General features: G+C 31.3%; 1 protein-coding gene across 1 annotated transcript in view; it reads left to right on the top strand.

Annotated features, from left to right (window-relative positions):
• The window catches only part of LOC145249753 (sushi, von Willebrand factor type A, EGF and pentraxin domain-containing protein 1-like), a 352081-nt gene that overhangs the window by 146854 nt on the left and 181337 nt on the right, over positions 1-23890 (top strand). Inside the window, exons 4-6 of the mRNA XM_080111697.1 lie at positions 17812-17967; positions 20257-20475; positions 21364-21555. Of these exons, the coding sequence (XP_079967823.1) occupies positions 17812-17967; positions 20257-20475; positions 21364-21555 (567 nt within the window). The remainder of the gene's footprint in view (positions 1-17811; positions 17968-20256; positions 20476-21363; positions 21556-23890) is intronic.

Genomic DNA, 23890 nt, shown 5'->3' with positions numbered 1-23890 from the left:
TAGTTCCATCAATGCTTAATTATTATTATAATTATTATCAGTAACACCACCACATTTTTATACCCTCTTATAAACGCTTTAACTCCATCAAACTCATAAACATTCATATATCTAATTTTTTTATATCCCCTTTGTCACTTAAATATTTTAATTGTTATTTTGGTATTTTATTGTTTTTCCTTTTTAATACTCTATTAAATCATATTTTTCCATGGTAGTCACCACTTATCAAGGCCCAAAAGGCACTCAAGGATAAGGGTTAATGATGGTAGTTCAAGAATCGTTAATGGTGTGGATTAGGTAGAATTTGAATAACATAAGGGGACGGCTCAATAAGAACTTGTTTACATTGGACTTGAAGGCTACTATATTGTAATCACCCAGGCAGTTCTAGGAAAGAAGTGTTGTTCATGGAATCTGCATTTAGATTTAGGCACAGAGGATGGAGAATTTAACACCAACTTTTAACTTTTTAGTGGGCGCATATAAAGATTCACACACATTTCTTCTTCTTCTTCTTCTTCTTCTTCTTCTTCTTCTTCTTCTTCTTCTTCTTCTTCTTCTTCTTCTTCCACTCCCTTTTTTTGTTTTTATTTTTCGATCCCTTTTCCTTCATTAGATCACATGACATTTTAAAATGCAACTTTTGTAAAATTCGTTTTTCTATTCCATTGAGAATGTGATCATTTGGAGTATTGCCTGACGAAGTATTTAGTTATTCAAAACTAATTAACTGAAACATTGTCATGATTGTGTAGTGATATTAAAAAATGTTTTTTTAAATACAAATAAAAAGTGTATATAGACAGTAGAACCCCGGAATACGTTTTAATACAGGTTACAATGTGGAATACAATGTTTTCCTGAACCTTGATTACGGTATTTGCCCCACCTTATGGTGTTATTTATAATGTTATTTGATTATATTTATGTGTGTTATATATTGTACTGTATTGTCTTACTAACTTTTTACTGCAATATCCCGGGGTTATATATATATATATATATATATATATATATATATATTTGTAGTCATTGACATACAGTCCTGTTTCATTGTATCACAACTCATCAGTGCCGCTAGACTAGCACTTCTCCCAAGCTGAGAATTAGAACCTAGAACCATCGCGTTGACAGTCAACAGTTCTACCGATCGACCCGCGTCGATATATATATATATACATATATGTATATATATATATATATATATATATATATATATATATGTATATATATATATATATATATATGTATATATATATGTATATATATATATATTTCAGCCCTCTGTTGCAGATATTAACAATGTGAGGTGAGATTCTAAGAAAGCAATCCCTGTCATGGGCGTGTGTCAGAAGCATTGAATTACTGGCAAAAATGCATTGAGAATGGTGATGATAAGTAGAACACTAAATTCTGCAAAAGGTCACTCGTTTTAATGATACTACACCCGTCTTCGAAGTTCTTCAGCTTTTTTAATAAAAAAATAGAAATCTTTATTTTTAGGACTACCCTCAACACAAATAAGTATGCATTGATCTTTGTTATATCTAGAAGACTGAGAATTAATGAATAGTATTGTTGAATATTTTTTAATTAATCCTGATTTTTCTTAATCTTAATTAACAAATTCCCTAAAGACCAACATTCATCTAAATTAATAAGAGAGTAAGCCATTCTTGACATTCTAACCATATATAGAAATAACGTGGGAAGTAAAAAAGAATAAATGATCTTTTTTTATATTAATATTAGACGTGGGAATACCAATTTTCAAGTTTGGTTTTTAAATGAGATCCTTTATCCACTTGGAGGGGATTTTTTTTTAGATTAAAAATATACAAACGAGTCATGCGTGACTTTTGGTTACAAATTGGTACTGTGTGTGTTTCTCTCCTATCAAGTAACTGTGTTGGTATGAACCATTATGAATGATGTCAGGATTTACTTAAAAAAAAGAATCAACTGTTTCCTATATGAATGGCTGGCAGTTATTTTTAATGGTCTGTCTGTATTTGTCACAGCCTCATCATCACAACCATAAAGAAGCCTTTATTGTAAGTGAGATTTTTTTTTCTCTCTCTTATTGACTGTTTATATTTTATATGCTTGGAAACATACGAAAAATTTGTTGAGGAATAAAAGACTCATATTCTTACATGGAATGTCTTTTACCAAGATTCTGCCATTTTGGAACTTGATATTTTTAAAGGTATAAAATACTAGCAGGAAAATCTGACGTTGCCCGGAATTTAACAGTGGGAATATCAAGGTATACACAACAAAGACCAGATCGCATTGTGTGCAGTGAGAAAAAGAAGGTTGGAATTATATCGGATTTAACTGTACTCTGGGAGGATAATTTTGCAAATGCATAAGACAGAAAATATATGGTGATCTACAAATCGAGTGCCAGGAGGGGAAAGGATGGAATATGGAATATAATCATTTACCTGTGGAAGCTTGAGGGTGTGTTGAGCATAAGCTAACCAACATACTGAAACATCGTTTTTTGTTATACAAACACAGAAGTACAAAATCTTTACGACAGACGTGCAGGAAGCAGTGGAGAAGACATTAAACTGAATCGAATTAAAAAGAAACGATGAGTGTTGGAGAGAAAAGTAGCTTACACCAGGACCAATACGACCTCCAGTTGGGGGCCCCGCTAATTCAGAGATGCAGTAGAAGAGTAGCAGCTGAAACTGTCAGTGGTTCTTCCTGACGATCACAATACTTGATCTGATTGCAGAGCCATTAGCTGCTGTGCACTATGAAATGTACATACAAATTAATTACAATATAGACAATAGGGTAATTACTGGTAATGTAGACGTTTTTTATCCTCTAATAAATTGTAAATAGAGACCAAACAGCAAGTTATGGCCACCCCGAAGTGTGATGCTACCATTGCTATCAACAAAATAGATGCCCTGAAACCAATGCAGCCTTTAAAACTGCTCATATCCACCAAAATGGGTTTTAGAAAATGCAAAAGAGTCCTATGCCCAATCGGCTAAATCCAGAATTGCTGAGCAGAGGTTTGGTTCGCAAAACAGGGTACTGAGCAGATGCCAAACTTGTATTTCAACATTTATTTTATAGACTAGAGCTGAGTTCCTCAAAATCTGACAAAGCCAAACTTTTTGAAAAGAACGTTGCTTTAAATTCTATCATTTGTGTTCAGGGTCACTTACTACAGGAGCTTCTCCCGGTGACTTAAAATACTCTAAAATTATATATATATATATATATATATATATATATATATATATATATATATATATATATATATATATATATCGGTTGCTAAACTTATCAAAAACTTTGTGTGGCCATGTTGAAAGAATTGATGAGAGTTCTTGGGTTAGTAGATGTAGAACAGTTGAGGTATCAGGGTCAGTTCATAGAGGAAGACTAAGGAAAATATTGAAAGGATGGGCTTGAGAGAAAAAGGGATAAAGACCTAGCCAAAGACAGGTTAGCTTGGAAATCAATTTATTACAACCTGTTAGCATGTAAAACATATAAACTGGTGATGATGATGATGATGATGATGATGATGATGATGATGATGATGAAGAAGAAGAAGAAGAAGAAGAAGAAGAAGAAGAAACAAATTTTTTTAACAGTAAACACCTTATTTTTAGGCATTCTTTGGTTTTCTTTTGAGAATGCGATCATTTTAATGTTTAATTGAGAATAATCTTGATAATTATCCCATAATGCCATACTCATGTGGAGGATTAATCTCGATTAATCTGCTAAATGACAAGAGATTAAATATGAAACATTGTTTTTCAATAATTCTAATAATCTTGAGTAAAACTGCAATTTTAGTGCCCTGAACATAATGCAATTAAAATTTTTGTACACGTGATGGATATTATTTTATCTTGTTTTTGTTTAAATACTAATAAAGTCAATTTCTAAAAGCATTCCGACACATGTTACAGCATGTTAGATGCATGTTAAACCGATGGTGATGGTAGTAGACAAATGTCCTCTCAAGCACTCCACTCCAAAAAAAAAATATATTTTTTATTTTATTTCTTTTTTAGATGGAAATATAATCTCATTTTTTTTTGTTTGTTTGGCATATGCTGTAGAGTTGCAATAACATGTTCTTTTTTTTTTTTAATAAATATTCTTAATTCTTGCTTTTTATCGCTACCTGTATAAAATTATGTATTTCACACCTACACTAATTTACTAACCATTATGAATTTTGGAATACAACTGCTAGAGGTAAAGGCTCGTAATGTGTGCTATATTTAGTTTATTTTAGCTTCATGCAAAGCGTGTGGACACCCTTTGTGAAAATTTATATGCCTCTGAATTTTGTGAAATTTTAACAATAAGTATTAGACATCAATTAATGAATATCCCCCAAATTTCAGTTTCTTTGGAATATTTTAAAGGGTTTTTAGGGAGTATAATATAGACACAATTTTCCATTTGAAAATTCAAATATTTCAGATTTGCATTAAATTTGATTTATAATTATTAGATAGCAATTAAGAAAGATTCCCTGAATTTAAATTTTCTTAAGACCTTTTAAGACTAAGCCTTAAACTGTAGATATTTTCTAGAATAAAAAAAAAATCATCTAATGTATTTTAATCAAAATTGATATAAGGATTCTAAACATAAGGTTTAGGATCATTTATATATTTATACTGTAGTACCTTTAACGTAAGTACGTACGTGTGTCACGGCTTCTAGATCATAAATTATTCGATTGGAAGATCCTATTTATTAAAAAGGAGGATAGAAGACGATAAAATACTACGAACATTAAATTAGTCTATAGAGACGCTACTTTAATGGTCGTAGTATGCTATCACCTATTATTTTTTTTAATAAATAGGATCTCCCGATCATCGAAAAATCAATGTAAAAAATAGATAAAAAGCAATAATGTCGCTTTTGGGCCATACGTGAAACTAAAATATACCTTCTTAATCTTCTGACTAGGATCCAAAGGTACTATCTGTTCTATCTAAAAATGGTGTTTGGGGTTTCCATTCACATCGGGCATCCATACAATGGAAGTATATGACAGACTCCTATAAGGATATTGGAGACAAACCATAATAATCAGATATATTATAACACTATATTAGATTACTTAGAAAAATACTTTTACTGTTTTAATAAAAAGACTGTCATAATATTGCGGGGGGGGGGGGTCTCCATTAACAATGAACGTCCACAGAATATCCAGTAGCAATATATTACATATGAAAGATGCTGCTGTGGAATTTCCACAGGTCTCGCTCGTAATATCTTGAATGTTTGTAAAGCAACATAAAACTGATGCACAACTGGTCAGTTTAGGGAATTAATTTTACCTGCTCTGGGATGGGTATTTTTCTAGTTCAGTATAAACTAAAAAAGTTAATTTACATAAATTATGTACTAATAATTTAAATAAAATATTGGGCATATGGCTCCACGACTCATGCGTATATGGTATAATCTAGAGCTCACAAACTCTACGAATTAAATTAGGCTGTCTTTCGGCAATAACGTGTCGAATATTGTCTTCCAAGTGGCCTGTTGTTTTTGGTTTATCAGCGTAGACATGTGACTTTATACACCCCTAAGAAAATAATCTAATCGAGTTAAATTGCAAAAAACGAGATAGCCAGTTGGCAGGTGTGCATATAGAAACACACTTAAAAAGTACAGACATACTGTTCAAACCAAAACACAATGAAAAAGATAAGATGAACGGCAAGTAAAAAAACACGAAAACTCACGTTGAAGATGACAATTAGAGAAAAAAAAAACACCTTCAAGAAAAAAAAAGGCTTGTGATATTACGTTACGCCACGATGCTTGCTGGTTGTTCTTTTGGTTAATAGAATGCAATATATATATATTGACTAGGCAATAAGTTTGGTAAATATCCGATTCAATTGTGCTTGATACTAAAATAGTTATTTATAGAGTTGGTACGAGATAAGATTTTGGTTTGTGTTAATTGATGTCTTACTAAACTGCGATGCTAATGTAGTTGTAATTTTAGAGGATGTGATGGTAGAAGGTCTTTTATATTTTTCTAACATGAGTGTTTTTTTAATTAATATTCGCTTGAAGTTGCTATAAGCTAATATTTTTTTAACTACCTTATTCTATCTATTATTCATACTTAGTGACCTTTTATATAAGGTCATAGTTAATTCAACGACGAAAACTTTTTCAAACTAACGGGCCAAATAACGACATCCGGACGCTGATCGGTTAACATTATTTTAATTGGAAATACGAGTCGGCGTTCTTAGTCGAATGCAACGCACTAGTCTAGGCAGGCATCAAACATTGACGATCTCTGCCTAGTTTTACATAAAGATTTTAACGAAATGAATTGTTCTACTGGTGACACTTTGTGCCTCATTGGCAGTCACACAACATATTTTCGGAACGTCCGCAACAATCTTCAGTACTTCATTGTATTTCCAGGTGTAGCTTATTAGGGAATGCTCGCATCCAATGAGAATATTTTGGAGGTTGGCAGTTTTCTCACATGGTTTTCTTCGATTGGATAAAGTTAATCCTTAGTATGAAGGTTAACTGGTGTTGGTAAGATATCGTAGGCTGCTTTTATAAGAATACTTCATTTTAGGCTACATGTATTTATCACACCATGTGGTTTCCCTATTTTTTTTATACTCTCCCACTTGGCTTGTTTACTTTGCTGTAGCAATGCACATGGTTTCCCTAAGATAATGAACTTCTTATGAAACCATTTTCCTTTGCTTTACAGGTGGCTCTTTGTATATATATATATATATATATATATATAGTTTTTTAACCTTTAAAAAACTATACAAAAAAAAAATCTTTTATCATTCGTTAGAAAACCATCTAGTCAGTAAGTCATTCAATCACCTGCAATCACTGCATCAGACGGCTCTAGAATTTACCATAGCACTAATAATTTATTTTTTTATTTTTTTAAAAGGATCATCACTTGCTTACCATGAAACACTGTTTCGGGGATTTAAAAACAAAACAGCATATTACATCATGGCTCTCCAGCAATGTTGATCAAACACCACCTCCCTTAATCTTAGGAAGAAGAAATGTTACAAATATTTAATCTAATTTCCTATTCTTAGTTGCATTATCTAACCTTTTCATGCTAGAAAAATGAATTTCTTACCTGTGTGATTCATCAGTTTCCAAATTTTAAAATGGATATATTTTTTAATTTACCAGTCTTATATTTATAAGATTAGGATTAATCCATTTAAGTACTTATCACCCCCACTATGATTAGTATTTTGTAATATTTATATTTATATTTATTTAAAATTAAATATATAAAGGTTAAAAATATTTATACATATCTACATTTTTTTAATGTAATTATAAATACATTTTATACATTACTAGTATAGTTTTGGATTTGCTTTATTAATATATTCTGGTTAATCTTAAACGATTCAAAAGCATCAGGATACCGAACAAATGCTTTCTTTAACTGTTTAAATATTTTAGTTTTATCCCCACCTTGTTTTATCATCCTTATTACTAAGCTAGAAACTGGTGGTATAAAATCTATTAATTTTAAAGTAACGCGAGCTATTCTCAAAAACTCAGACATAATGGTTCCATAAAACATAAAAACAGGGCAGGTACTATCTTTGTGCGGCATACGTACTCTTTGAAAGGGGAAAGCGTTTCTTTTATCAAATATTTTATAAAGAAAAATCCCATCCTCAATTTTTATATCTAAATCAAGAAATGTAGTCTGTTGTCCTCTATGTTCACAATTTAATTCTAATTCCTTTGGATATAAAAGATGCTTTTTTTTTTTTTAATTCATCATTATCGTTTATACATATAAGATCATCTATAAATCTCCTACACCCATGAAAGTTATATGTTTTAGATATATCAGTTTTTATTAGTGCTGACATATATATATATATATATATATATATATATATATATATATATACAGTGATGATCATATTTATTGGCACGGTAAAATAAAAGTTAAATTTTGTCTAATAAATTCTAAAAAAGGGATTAAATTAAAGAAAATAACAAAGTATATTATGTATTTTTAACTGGCCTTTCCGATGCAGCAATCGGATTTTAGAAAAAATAAATAACAAAGGAACAACAAACATAATTGCAAAAAACCCTTGTTCAAAATTATTGGCACGATTTATTTAATAATCAATTGTATAGCCTTTGGCCTTGATTACCTTCCTCAGTCGCTTTTCATAGTTTACAACCAAGTTGTTGCACTCTTCAGTAGTAATTTTAGCCCACTCTTCCTGACAATAATCCTCCAATTGAATAAGATTCTTAGGCTTCCTTTGCATTACCCTCAATTTTAATGTTCTCCATAAATTTTCAATTGGATTAAGGTCTGGGCTTTGTGATGGCCACTCCAAAACATTAATATGATTGTCCTCAAGCCATTTCTTAGTCAGTTTAGCCGAATGCTTTGGGTCATTATCTTGCATGAACCACCAACGACGACCAAGTGAGAGCTCTTTAGCAGAGTCTTTCAGGTTTTCATCCAATATTTTAACATAATCTTCCTTTTTTATGCTACCTGTGACCTTAACAAGTCGCCCTGGTCCAGAGGCAGCAAAGGATCCCCAAAACATCAAACTGCCTCCACCGTGCTTCACTGTGGGTATGGTGTTCTTAGGCAGGAAAGCTTCGCCAGATTTTCTGTAAATATAAGACACTTTATTATGGCCAAATAACTGTATTTTCGTTTCGTCAGTCCATAGAACACGTTTCCAGAATGCAACATCTTTATCAATATGACGTTTTGCAAAGGCTAGCCTTGCTTTCAGGTGCATAGGCTTCAATAAGGGAGTCTTTCTCGAACGACATGCTTTTAAACCAGCTCTCTTCAAAACTCTACCAACTGTATGTCGAGATACATTCACTCCAGAGGTGCTCTGTTCATCAACAATCTCCCCAACAGAGATCCTTGGGTTTTGTTTTACTTGTCGAACAATTTTCCGTTCATCTCTTGGGGAAAGAATCCTTTTTCTCCCTCTACCCTCTAAACTCATAACGTGGCCTTGCGATTTGAACTTGTTTATTATGGCTCTAACAGTGGATTTGGGAAGGTTTAGCTTCTTTGAAATCTTATCATAGCCCTCCCCATTGGTATGGCATGCTACAACAAGCTTCCTGACGTCTTCGCTGTGTTCCTTAGTTTTAACCATGGCGATTGAAAATTATAATTTAGTCACTTATAATAGTTTAAATAAATCGCTATCTAAAAATTATCTGAAAAAAATTATTCACTGAATTAGCGTTAAACAAGCATAATATGGCTATAAAAAAGTTCAGAAAGCACGTAAACCGGAAATTGATTGATATTATACTGATACTAAAAGAAAAACAAAGCCGTGCCAATAATTTTGAACAAGGGTTTTTTTTCAATTATGTTTGTTGTTCCTTTGTTATTTATTTTTTCTAAAATCCGATTGCTGCATCGGAAAGGCCAGTTAAAAATACATAATATACTTTGTTATTTTCTTTAATTTAATCCCTTTTTTAGAATTTATTAGACAAAATTTAACTTTTATTTTACCGTGCCAATAAATATGATCATCACTGTATATATATATATATATATATATATATATATATATATATATATATATATATATATATATATATATATATTATTATTATTATTATTATTATTATTATTATTATTATTATTTTAATACCTACAGGCACTAGTGTTTTATCCTTTTGGGAATCATCAATGCAAGGTGATACTACCAGTTGGAAGATTCTAACCTGGTTACAAAGCCATCTCTGACTCTATTAGCAAGGAACAAACCCCATGGCCAACCTCAACCATGAGAAATATCGTTGAAATTTAAACATTTATTTTTAAATGTTGAGACGTCCGGCCATAGTGATCTAATGATGATAACATCATGATCTGCACATGCGAACTTAAGTGACCGACTTTTATTTCAACAATAAAGTGCTCAACAATAACGACAGAGTTCTTAAAGGGGCTGACATAATTATTATTATAAATGTTTTTTAAATACCTACATATTATATTATTACTAAAATTATTTCTCTCTCTTTTATATATATATACATACACATTTGATTTAAGGACTGGTTTCTTCGTGGATTTATTAAATCGCCTGACGAGGACTTCTGGTTTTAATCAACCGGATGTCTGAAAAATTAGCATGTACAGTGTTGCAACCATGTAAACTTGTTTATATTAATAAAAAATATATCTTGCTCTCCTTTTATTGAGCACTCTTAATAACCTCGTTAAATTCATTAGTTATCACTCTTGAATAACTTTAATCTGTACATATATATCAGTTCAATATGAAAAACGTGTAGTACTGCTACTCTGTGTGTGTCTATCTGCATGTATCTATAATGGTCAGATGAAGTACATACTTGTGTACAAATTTTACGGTACCTAAGTATGCATACAAATCTAAGAGTCAGAATTATTATTATCTATGGCCTTATATAAAAGGTCACCAATTAGTTAAGTTAAGTAAAAATTAATTAGTATCCGAAATAGTTTTCATATTATTTGGATTCTTCAAACTATCGTTTTCATCTTGAGTGTTATTTCCACAACATTTAGGTCGATGTAACTTCCGACCCTTTTTAGGTGTGTCTGGTTGAACTTGAGAATCTTTCTGTCGAACTTGAGAATCTTTCTGTCAGACTTGAGAATTTTTCTCTCGAACTCGGGAATCTTTCTCTCGAACTTGAGAATCTTTCTCTCAAACTCGGGAATCTTTCTTTCAAATTCGGAAATCTTTCTTTTAAACTCGGGAATCTTTCTTTCAAAGTCGGTAATTTATCTTTCAAACTCGAGAATCTTTCTCTCAAACTCGGGAAGCCTTCTGTCAAACTCACGAATCTGGACAGAATTTTAAATGGAAACCTTTTTTAATCTACAACGGTAGCTTGCTTTCATTCTATCAGCCATGACTGGGTAGATGTCCTAAGTTATTCACAACTGTATATTTTTAATGTAAAGTAATCAATAGTTTATCATGAATTTTTGTTTTTTATCCGATATAACCATATAAAGTTGAATGTACACAGGCGGCAAAAAGAAAATCCGTGCTTGTAATTTTTTCGAAAACTGCAAATTTAAGCTAAATTTAATGTAACTATTTAAACAAACTATACCTCATTTGATTGGCCTTTTATTCTTCTATAATGTTACCTGTTCATATTTGACTTTTAATTGAAATATTCTAGTGTTCACGTCAAGAATATTTCAATTAAAAGTCAAATATGAACGGGTAAAATTATAGAGGAATAAAAGGCGAATCAAATGAAGTATAGGTTGTTTAAGCAGTTACATTAAATTTAGCTTAAATTTGCCGTTTTTGAAAAAATTACAAGTGAGGACTTTCTTTTTGCCGGCACTGTATATATGTTTGTATGTATAGGATTCACTCCAATACTAAATAACCAATCATTATGAATTTGGAGCACAGCTACTAGGTATAAGTAATCCAAATGTGGACCATATGTATTTTAATTTAGTTTTATGTAAAAAGTGATTGAAGCCCTTTATGAAAATTCACATACCTCGATTTTTGTGAAATTTAAAATTAGGTATTAGACATAAATTATTCCTCAAATTTTACTTTCTTTGGGCTATTTTAAACGGTTTTATAATATGGCCACAGCTTTCTATTTGAAAATTTGCATTGAATTCGATTTGTATTCATTAGACAGTAATTAAGAAAAATTCCATGAATTACAAATTTCTTAAGTTCGCTTAAGCTCAAGCATTTGGACATTTTAAAAATTAAAATCATTTAATGGATCTTGATTAAAATTGGAATAAGGATTCTAAATATAATGTTTAGGCTGATTACAGTGTGAGTTTAATTTTTGTAAGGATACATAAGTATTGTAAAATTGTTCTGGAAATCGATTATATACGCCCAGGGACGAATATTCTTCCAGTGTTTATATATATATATATATATATATATATATATATATATATATATATATATATATATATATATATATATATATATATATATATATATATATAAAGTGAGGGATTAATAATTGTGAAATTATTAATCAAGTTTTCATAGGAGGAAACATAACAAAATCATGTTTATATGTACCATCGTTTCGGAAACGATATCCTTTTATTCATCCAATATTTACAAATAATATCTTTGGATATCGTCTGCTCATCAGCATAAATGGGGTGGGAGAAGCCACCAAATTTTAACCACCTTATTGAAGTAAATATAGTTTGTTAAGCTAGAATAAAAAAATAAAAATTTTAAGTGGAATTAAATTCTATTGTTTATATGATTAATGTTAGATATATTTTCAATTATATTTGTTATGGTATGACACAATTAAACTATTGTGTAATGAGTTTTAATTGGTTAAATGGTAAAAGAAGGAAAACTAATAAAAAAAATAATAATAATATTTTTGATTTTATACTTGAATAGGATTTTTATAAGGGAAAAATTAACTGTAAGTATGAAAAACTGTTTTTGTTTTTTTTTTAGAATTTTTCGATATGGTACAAGACTTAAACAAAAATAAAGAATCATATTTACAAAAAGTTTATAAAATAAATACCTTTGTAAGGAAGTGTTTCCATATCGTTTTATAAAAAAGCCGTAAGGAGGCCTCTTCTTTGATAAGGATTTTTTTTAATCTAAAAGAGATCGTTGATATTTGTGACCATTTTTTTTTAAACTCTAATTGCTGGGCAAGTAAAGGTGAAGTAATTGCCTTTAAATAAAATTCTAAGGTAAGTCGTTTTAAATTATAAAGAAAAAGAGACATTTGTTAGTGGATTGTTTAAGGATCGGATCTTGTGATTCCTAGTTAAATTTATGATTGTTATCTATTACTATATAAGTTTTAATTACTGATTTGTTTTTTTTTGGAGGGGGGGGCGACTTATTTTTAATGTTTATTATTTTATTAGGGTAGTTCAAAGTGATTAAATTTTGACATCTTTTATGTATGTATCTGGTTAATATTTCTTCTTTTAGGTTTAAACAAGTTGATTATGTGTCGTTGAATTTTAATATGGCCAAAGATTCAAATCTACAGAGAGTACTAAATTTATCGCCAGGTTTATATGTTCTCATAGATCTTTGTGTTTCCCATTTTATATTAAAGGGAATTTTCATATCTTTTAAGTACCATATGTATTTTGCTAGGGTTGTTTGGTTTTTCAATGCTCTATTATTAAAAGAGTGTTTGTGTGCAGAGATTCTTTGTTTAATGGGCACTGGTGTTGATCTAATGTATACCGCTTTAGATTTTATAGAATTATAATAATTGTTTTGAGTTGGACTTACCGTATTGTTGTTGTGTTGTATTATTAAGCGAATTTATGAGGGCGTTACTGTCCATGGATTGTGCATTAATACTAGTCTCTGTCTGAGAATAATTGTTGTTTCGTGTAGTATAGTGGACCATTTGTTCTTTGTTAGCATTAGAACTTTTGGGGTTAGGCTTTTTATTACTGTGAAACTGTAAATTGCACATTTTTACAGGTACCTTGCAAAGGGCATGTATTTTGTTATTGCAATTACAGCTTGTCGTAGGTTGGTTATTTATGTTTTGCATTTTCTTAATTTTTCTGTCGTTATTGCTAATTATTTGTTGGTTTAAATTTGTCATTGTTGAGTAAGAAATTTTGACAGTGTTTTTATTGAATATTTTGCTGTATTTATGGCGTGAGGTTGAAGTTTTTTTCTAACAATCTGAAAATTTCTTTAGCTATATTTGTATTAATGTTCTTAGAGTTAGGGGTTAAACCACAGGGTATCTCTACGTCTATTTTTACGTTTCTTTTTCTTTTTGTTTGGTAAATTACTGAGATTTATTAGTGTTTATGACTCATTATGATGGTTTCGTTTGGTTTTGTATGGGGGATTGTTTAGTTTTCATAATTTTTCGTGAGGTGATATGGCCAAGTTATATGTTACTACATTTTTGTTTGGCTTAAGATTACTGTAGTTTTTATTAAATTTATATCATTATCATTTTTATTTTGGTACTTTATTTGCATTTTAAATCCTGAATTTTTAAGAGCATCGTTATAGTAGTTTTTGTTTTTATCGAATATAGATTTATTGGAAGATACTCTTGAGATACTTAATGGAACATTAGGAATTATTGATTTTAATATAGATTTTGGGTGGCTTGATTCATTATGGACATATAGTACTGATTGATTGGGTTTATGATGAGGCTAAAAAGTTGAGCTCTTTAGGTTTAATGTTACATCCAAGAAATTAACTTTTTATGGTAAGCCCGTAGTTTTAAAAGAGTCTGTGTAGAGATTTTATTGCTCTTTCGTAATTTCTATTCCTGGAGTTAATTATGAAGAGCGCATCGTCTCTGTAGAGCCCCCCCCCCCAACCAGAATTGGCAATGGAGTGTTTTATGATTTTCATTTAGGAGGAAAAGGTCCACTAGATCAGTAATCTGTGTTGAGTCAGTCAATCTCATTAAAATATTGAAGTTGTCGGGAGTATTACTTCTTGTCCAATATTTATTGTCAAAACTTATGGACTTTCTTGCCAATAGTATTAGTTTCGTCCTTAGTTATGTCTGTTACTTTTTGGGCAATTAAAAGAGATTTATTTAAAAGAATCGGAGATATGAAATTGGTAATATGATTCTATATCAAATGAAAAAAATTTAACATTCTTTCTGATTTTAATGTTAGAAAACCATTCAATGACTTCGCTAGAAGATTGCCATAGTGGATATTTTGATATAGATTTTATTAAGGATGTTTTTACTTACTAAGCCTATATCGGATCTCGGGGGACAAATGAGTCTAACTGAAGGATTGTTATCAAAATCCTCTTTATGATCTTCAATGAAAATCTTGGTGTACCTGGTACTGTTATTTCAGTGTATCTGTCTATTTTGAGCTTAGTTAAGAGGTTTTTAGCTTCCTTATTTATTTCATGTAGTGTAGACTTATTTCTAGTTTTGTAATTCTTATTAAGTTCTTTGTATAGGAGATTTTTATATTGTATGTAGAACATTTGTAGACGATATCCAAAAATATTTTACTTATTTCTTGATTGTTTTATTTGTAAATATTAAATGAATAAACGGATATTGTTTCCGAAACGATCGTACATATTAATTTGATTTTGCCGTTTCCTTCTATGAAAACTTGATTGATAATTTCACAATTATTAATCTCTCACCCTTTTTATTCATATAGCTTTAGGTAATTACACCAATCGAGTTTACCATAACTGCAATACTCTGAGCACAGCACCTTTAAATATATTTTACTGAGGCTTTGCTCATTTAGACCCTGTCTATTACACTCTATAATATATATATATATATATATATATATATATATATATATATATGACAAAAAGTCTATATTCCAAATTCCAAGATGTTGTTTATCTTATCATTATTTCTTTCAACATATTAAAATGTTCAATTTTTGACAGCACTTGTTTCATAGCGCAAAAACAATGATATAATTATGTCAATTTGTTTTTAACATTGTCCGCCCTGACTCATCAGAAGAATAAGAACTCATTAACTTAAAAAAAAAAAAAAAAGAATTTGGGTCTGATTACTTAAATCCAAAAAAAATTACAATATGGACTTTTTATCATTTATTTGTAGTACATGCTTTGTAGTTATATTTAACATTCTGTATAATTGTCATACATATTTTCAAAACATATATATATATATACATATATATATATATATATATATATATATATATATATATATATATATATATAGTAATTTATAAAATATATATGGCGATTAAGCTACACTGAATATTCGGCGTTTCATCCACTCTAGGACTCCTCAGGCTTATCTATATATTTATGAAAGTGAACGTGTCTGTCTGTCTGTCTGTGTGTCTGTGTGTCTGTCTGTCTGTGTACATTTCCCTACGCAATAACTCTGTCAATTTTTAGTCTATAGACTCGAAATTTGAAATACCGGGTACTGAGATTTGGGAAAATCGATGTGACGAGTGTCAGCCAGAAATTTGGCTGTTAAGGGATCAAATTTCAACGATTTGACCTTTAAGAACTCTACCAAACTCCTCCGACAATTTTGGGTCTAGACACTTGAAATTTTAGATATAGGTTCCATGAACCTGGATCTAACTTAATAAAGTGATTTGAGCCCGAAAGTATAAATTTTAAGGGGTCATAATAGGGGTCAAAGTTTTAAAAAATTAACCATTTTTTTGTTTTTTTGCTTTTTTTGCATAGCATACACCTCCAAACACCCGAGCAACGCCGGGCACCCCTGCTAGTATATATATAAAAGTGAACCTGTCTGTGTGTCTGTCTATCTGTCTGTCTGTGTGTATTTCCCTGCGCAATAACTCTGTCAATTTTTAGTCTACAGACTCGAAATTTGATATACAGGGTACTGAGATTTGGGAACATTTATGTGATTCGTTTCCGGCTAGAAATTTGGCTGTTAAGGAGTCAAAGTTCAACTATTTGACCTTTTAGAACTCTACCAAATTCCTCCGCAAATTTTGGGTCTAACCACTTGAAATTTTAGATACAGATTTCCTGGACATGGATCTAACTTAATAACTTGATTAGAGGCCTAAACAATAAATGTGAAGGTGTCATAATAGGGGTCAAAGTTAAAAAAATTAACCGTTTTATTTTTATTTTTTGTTTTTTGTTTTTTCTCAGCATACACCTCCAAACACCCGGGCAACGCCGGGCACCCATGCTAGTATATATATATATATATATATATATATATATATATATATATATATATATATATATATATATATATATATATAAGTGAAAATGTCTCTCTGTGTGTCTTTCTGTCTGAGTGTGTACATTTCCCTACCAAATAACTCTGTCAATTTTCGGTCTACAGGCTCGAAATTTGATATGCGGTGTATTGAGATTTGGGAAAATCTTTTTAGTTGAGTTTCGGCCAGAAATTTTGAATATGATCTGATAAAGATCCAATGAGAAAAACGGTAAAATCCAATGCAGGAAAATGTTCAATCCAATGGCAATAGTAGCGTTCGCGTGTCTGTGCCTGTGTGTACAACTCTCCTACAACGCACACCACTGGACCGATCATGATGACAAAACCTGGCATCATGATGGCTCCCACCTATGGACGTTACGCACCATTTTTCAAGGTCAATGTCAAAGGTTAAGGCCATATTTGGTGCTGCTCTTCAGAAACTCCCTCATCTAAGGATGGTGCACACTAGTTGGAGTTCGCCACAGTCCCGGGGGCTGCCACCATTGCGCCGGCCAATTTCTTTGTGAATCTGAAAAAGATCACCCCCTCTACATCCATCCTCCTCCAACCAATTAAACAAATGTTAACCATTGTGATTCTTTGTAATTGTTTCAATTTTTATGTGTAACAACATAAGTGTCAACTTTGATGTAACATATTTGTTTATAGTTGGATTTCATTCAGTTAAGGAGATAGTTAAGATTTCTTTTTAACACTTTAAGAAATAGTTCATCTTACAACATTCACTTATTGCAAGGGTGCTCGCGAAGTAAACAGCAAAGTTCCGCGCCAAGTATCTTTGCTAATATATATATATATATATATATATATATATATATATATATATATATATATATATATATATATATATAATATGGGTGGGTGGTCAGAGAGGGTGATATTATACAGAATGAATGAAGAGGAAACGAGAAAGCATGTACATGATATGGTATTATTTGATTTATTTCATGCAGTACCATCATTATCATTTTTATTTTTCAGTGTGTGAAAAAGGGTTCTACAAGGATTCACTGAGTCCTGGAAGATGTAATCCTTGTCCAGCCAACTCAACAACAAATTATGCTGGTTCAGAGCACATAAGAGACTGTTCATGCCATACTCCTTATTACAGAGATTCTCCTAATGACCCTTGTCAATGTAAGTATTTACAGACTATTGTAATTTATTTAAATAATGGCTTCATATATATATATATATATATATATATATATATATATATATATATATATATATATATATATATATATATATATATATATATATATATATATGAATGGAAATGTATAAAAAAGAATACGAAAAGTATAAAAGCTTATAACTTTTCTTTATTCGTTTTCAATTGGTGACGTGCAGGAATACAAAATAATATTATGAAAAAACATTAAAAAAACTTTTTTTGCAGGTACATAATTTTCGACCGATCCTTCAGTCTTTATCGGTGTAGTGAAAGTATATATATATATATATATATATATATATATATATATATATATATATATATATAGAGAGAGAGAGAGAGAGAGAGAGAGAGAGATAGATAGATAGATAGATAGCTAGATAGATAGATAGTAGTCCTAGTTGTATTGATCCAACGTGGCTTGTGTTGAAGAAAGCTTCTTAGGGGAAATAATTTCAAATATCGTCATGTTTATTGTTTAGAGTAAAAAAAAAAAAAAAACATTTCCAATACGAGGCTAAAGTGATAAATAACTCTCAGCGCAGTCGTGTTATCTTGAAAATATCAATAAAAATAATTGTTTATATGTTTGAACCTCTTTTTTTTTTAACAAATTCTTCACTGGGATAATTTTTGTTTAATTTTATTTTTGTTTTACCAAAGAAGAAAATCTACTAAAATACGAATTTCATTTTTTTTATATTCTAATAATGCTACATACGCTTACATAAATGTTTTTAATTTTCTGTTCAACTTATTTTCTCTGTTCACATTACGGCGTATCAACTTTTTAAATTTTCGTTAATCTAATATAGTCTTTTAATCAAAGTACATATTTTCAGTAATCCAGTTTAACAGACGGTTCGTTTAACTTTTGGCCCATGATCGTCTTTCCTTTATACACACATATAGATGTTAGCGGATAACATCATTTGAACTCTTTTGGACTTTAAAGTTATTTCATTGATAGTCAAGCAAATACCTTTCAGAGACATCTCTTACTGGTTCGCCTTACTCTATCACCGTCGTCTCTTCATTCTTCTCTGCAAATAAATATTTTATGTAGGCCATAATGGAAACGCAAAGGCTTCTGTGTTTGTTTAATACAGTTGAGTCTATTGTCCACTTCTACTCAGTGGTTCAGAAAAACATCACTGGCCCTTAATTTTGGGCGGAGGAGGGGGTCTTGCAATTCGGTGGCTACATCTTAAAACACGTGTGCGTTCTTTCTCTCCCAAAAACAAACTCTGAAGACGCTTTTTCAAACCTTACATTAAAACGCGATCTCGTCAACTCTCATTCCCACGAATTGGGGCCTGCACTACAGGTGTTTGTACATATTAACTTTTTGACGAGACCTCATCTCATAACCTGTGCTTGTCAACACCAGCCATTTGTCGTTGGTTACCTATTGCGCTGTTATCTCTAATAAGGGATTAGAAGAGATGACGTATATCATATATTTGTGGTACTGGTACATGTATTTTCAGACATACCTTCTGCGTCGTTGATGTTAGTCCATCTGGAAATGTCTCCTCTTGGAGGGGAGACTGGTACTTGTTTTAGACGAATATTTATTCACTCCAACATGAATTTGTTTTATAGTTTTTATTTCACTTTCCAGATGTCTCGCAGAAGATGGAAAGTGAATCTCTGGCTTGCGTAGTACTCTTAGTCTCGTTTCTACCACGTCAGCGCCCCCCTCCCAGTGAAGGGGAGGAGACAACGGTGAAGCCGCCCGTCCTCTTCTAGATCTAAACCAAATCCACGATTCAGATAACCTGATCACGTGACTAACACGCAATCCGATCAGCTGATCTTGACTTCCGGTCAACGTGTCTACGATATAATTTACACCTCTCTCTCTCTCTCTCTCTCTCTCTCTCGATCCATTCTCTAACATACCTATTAACTAAAACTTAACAGAAAAAATATATATAATTATAATTATATATATATATATATATATATATATAATTGATTAATTTTTAAAAATTTATCTAAAGCTTTTTGTTGTTTCTCAGACCAGCTTTTTTAACCAGCGTTTTAACTTCTTGTCTAAAACATTTTTTTAATCACTGTTGAAATGCCACGAAAAATGAAGAAGAAAAACGTTTACCATTTCTGAAGAACGTTTTATACCGTCGAAATTCTGTTGATTTGTTTTGTAACTTTGTCATTTTACTTGCGTACAGGAATAACCATTTCCATTTAACGATCGTTAAAAATTTTTTTTGTTTTTGTTTCAGTGCGAGAGTGCAGCACATTGCCACAGATTGATGATGGTTTTAGCTTCCACGTTGAAGGCCGAATGACAGATGAAATTGCCAATACTGGGATACCTTGTAAAAACACCCCTGGAGATTCCTGCCATTATGAGTGCAAATTGGGTTTCAGGCTAACCAGCAATCCCGTATTGGTTTGTGAAACCAATGGATCATGGTCAGGAGTTGTTCCAAAATGCAAAAGTATATCTTTTTTTTTTCTTCTGGTGATTTATTATGAAGATATACTTTTTTTTACAAGCAAATTGTACATTGTCTTTATGTGTGATTTATCGTTTAAAGTTCTTAAAAATGTTAAATATCTTTACTTATATAGAGTTCACTATGTGTATATTTCACTGTATATGATTCATTCCTAAACTAATTAACCACTCATTATGGATTTTGGAGCATAACTGCAGGGCGTAAGGACAGATAATCTGAACTATTTTTAGTTCAATTTATTTTATGTAAAGGGGGAGGGGGCAAGAAGGGATGGTTGCTCGTCACGAAAATTTAGATACCTACTTGTGAAATTTTAGTAATAGACATCTAATTTTAGCTTCTTTTGGGTATTTTAAAGGCTTTTTGGAGGGTGGGGGGGTAATATGGACACAACCTTTCATTTGAATATTCAAATATTTCAGATTTGCATTAAATTTGATTCATAGTTATTAGATACCCTAAGATTCCTTGAATTTCATTTTCTCGTTAGACCCTCTTTAATTTTAAACATTTTCTAGAATTAAAATCATTTAATTGCTTTTGCTCAAAACTGAAATAATAATTCTAGATTAAGATTTAATATCATTGTACATTGATTTTAATCTTTGTAAGAGGACCTATAACTGGTGCAATAGTTTTCTGTCCAGAAAATTAATTTTATTCGTTTTGCAATAGTTATTCTTTTAGTGAATATAGATTTTCTAAAAAGTATTTTAGGTTTCAATGTTTTTTTATTTATTTTTTTTATAATTTTATCCTAGACTACTTGCTAGAGAGCTTAATCTGCCTTTTCATTTTGTCCATAATAATACTAATAAAATAATTTAAGATTGTTAAATAAATACAGTATTTTTTTTTTTTTTTCAGTTGTTGATTGCAAAAGTCTCTCTGAAGTGGGTGAAGATGTTAGTCATGGTCAAGATGTGTACATCAATTCATCAACAACTTACGGCTCATTTGTAGAAGTAAGCTGTATGGCTGGCTGGCAACCTTTTGGGGATACAGTACGAAAATGCAACAGGCATGGAGTATGGTCAGGCACAAGAACTTGGTGTGTTGGTAAGGCAACCTGTCTGATATCTAAAAGGGTTTTTTTTTTAAATTTCAAAATTAGTATGATCTTGTTCATTCTGATAAAAACTTATGAAACATATTTTATTATTAAATGTTTTCTTTGCTGCAGAATAAGCAGTAACATTATTGAGTGTTATTCAAGTCCTACGATTTTAAGCCGAAGTGTTTGCCTGTTTCATATTTGTTGTGGAGACGCCCACTAATTAACATATATATAAAGGTATCAATCACCAATATCACAGATATATAAAGGTATCAATCACCAATACCGGGGGAGTCCGGCAACGACCGTCAAATAGGTAAGACGCTTATGCTGCCTCCAGTAAGAGATGCAACACGCCACCTGCCGGAATATCTCCAACTGAAGTATATCTGAAGACATGTAAATATGTATATAACTTTTCTTCCTAATATATTATTGTATACCTTTACTTTCGTGTTCTTGTTAATTATTTGTGCAGACACAACAATATTCATGTTCATTCGTCATTAAACGTTGGCCCTACACTAGAATGATTAACGTGACCAAACAATCTTAAGGTTTTACATTTCATGACAACGGATATTGATGGGATATGATTGAGTTTTCAAAACTTTGCGATACTTATGCGATCAGATAGTTTATGGTAAGTAATGAAGTACGTGATGTGGTTTTGTAACGTTTTTACTTTTTAACAGAATTTTATAATCCGGTTGACACCTTCAAGTCCGTATAAGACTACAGAAAGGACATATGCGTTACAGATATCTTTAATTAACTACTCTCTAATAGTTTTTACTGTTTAATTAATAGTGTTTAATATTGCTTAGTTTTGAGATTGAGTTATGTTTGAGAAAATCCATTTTGATTCTTCTAATAATCCATATTAACTGAATAAATCACCCATCTTTCATTTTTATTTCTTTCAACATCTCTCTGTGTTGATTTATTATTAAACGTTTTCTCTTCAAGTTGCAAGATAAACACTTACAATGGCGGAGTGTAATCCAAGTCCTACGATCTTGGACTCAGGTGTTCGCTTGGTTTATATTCGTGTTTGTCTAATCATCTTTTCTTTTGTTTACCTTTCGAACGGCTTCTTTGTATTACAACTTTAGTGCATCTATTCAAATAGTCCTATGCTTGATGTGTCCAAACAATATTAAGACTTTACATGCGATGATGAAGGATATTAATGTGATGCCAGTGAGTTTTTGCAACTCTGCAATACTGATGTAATCAAATAGTTTATGATCAATAATGACGCATATGCTTTAGTTGTGTAAGGTTTCGACTTTCTAACATAACTTTACAATCCAGTTGACACGTTTAAGTCCGAATACAATAACATATACATCAAGTGCGCTTGAAAGCCAAATCACAACGTAAAAATTGGAAAATAAATAAATATTTTACTTGTTTGAAATGTATAACATAAATATATTTCGGAGCTAAACTCCATCCTCAGTATGTTGGTTTCTGCCTTTTTTTTTTCTTTTCTTCTTTCTTGCCATATTGTAAAGTTGGAGAAAGAAAAGCCCGTAAAGAGCCGTGTGTTGTATCTCAGCGGTTGTATTTTGAAATGTTGGAACTGTACGTAGGCAACGCGAGAATAACGTCAGAACTCACACCCTTGACGACATTTAAGCCCATATAAAACTACAAGATGAAACGTGTTATATATTTTCGTTTTGATTTTGTATGGTACGTGTTTAAAAGTTAAGATGGTTTCGTTTCCATATGAAGGCGACCCAATCTAAACCAATTCTGTAGGCGAAAAGAATATTCCCAAAACAATAAGCAATTAATATTTATCTTATCGAAACTTCTACTGATTAGCTGTAGTAAAATGCAATGAGTGGACAATTTTCATACATATTACAGCGAAATATATACAAGGTGTCCCAATAAAATGTATGCACTTCTTAAATTATCTCAACTTGCTGTATGAATACGCTATACCACACTCCCAAGAGATGCTTAGGAATAAAGAATGGCACTTCCAACAGGATGGAGCACTTCTCCACTATCATCATGACGTAAGAGTATATCTGTGAAACAGATAGTTAGGATGAAGAGGAAGTATTGAGTAGTGTCCACACTCACCAGATTTGACCCCCTCCTTGGAATTTTCACTTTTTTGGGGGGTGAGGGGGGGTTAGAGTATGTTAAACACAGGATCCACACCACAAAACAAGCTACAATGAATGAGTTGAAAGCAACCATTGAAAGAAGATGTTTCAAATACCAATTGAACTGATTAGAAATGTGTTCGATTCAATCAGTGAGCGTTGTCAGCTGTTCATGGACCGCAATGGCTAATAATTTGAACACTTTCAA

The sequence above is a fragment of the Euprymna scolopes genome, chromosome 1, assembly GCF_053919585.1.
Source record: "Euprymna scolopes isolate OS-2025 chromosome 1, ASM5391958v1, whole genome shotgun sequence".
Taxonomy (NCBI): domain Eukaryota; kingdom Metazoa; phylum Mollusca; class Cephalopoda; order Sepiida; family Sepiolidae; genus Euprymna; species Euprymna scolopes.
Note: the sequence above shows the minus strand (reverse complement) of the source record. Positions and strands in the feature narration are given on the sequence as shown.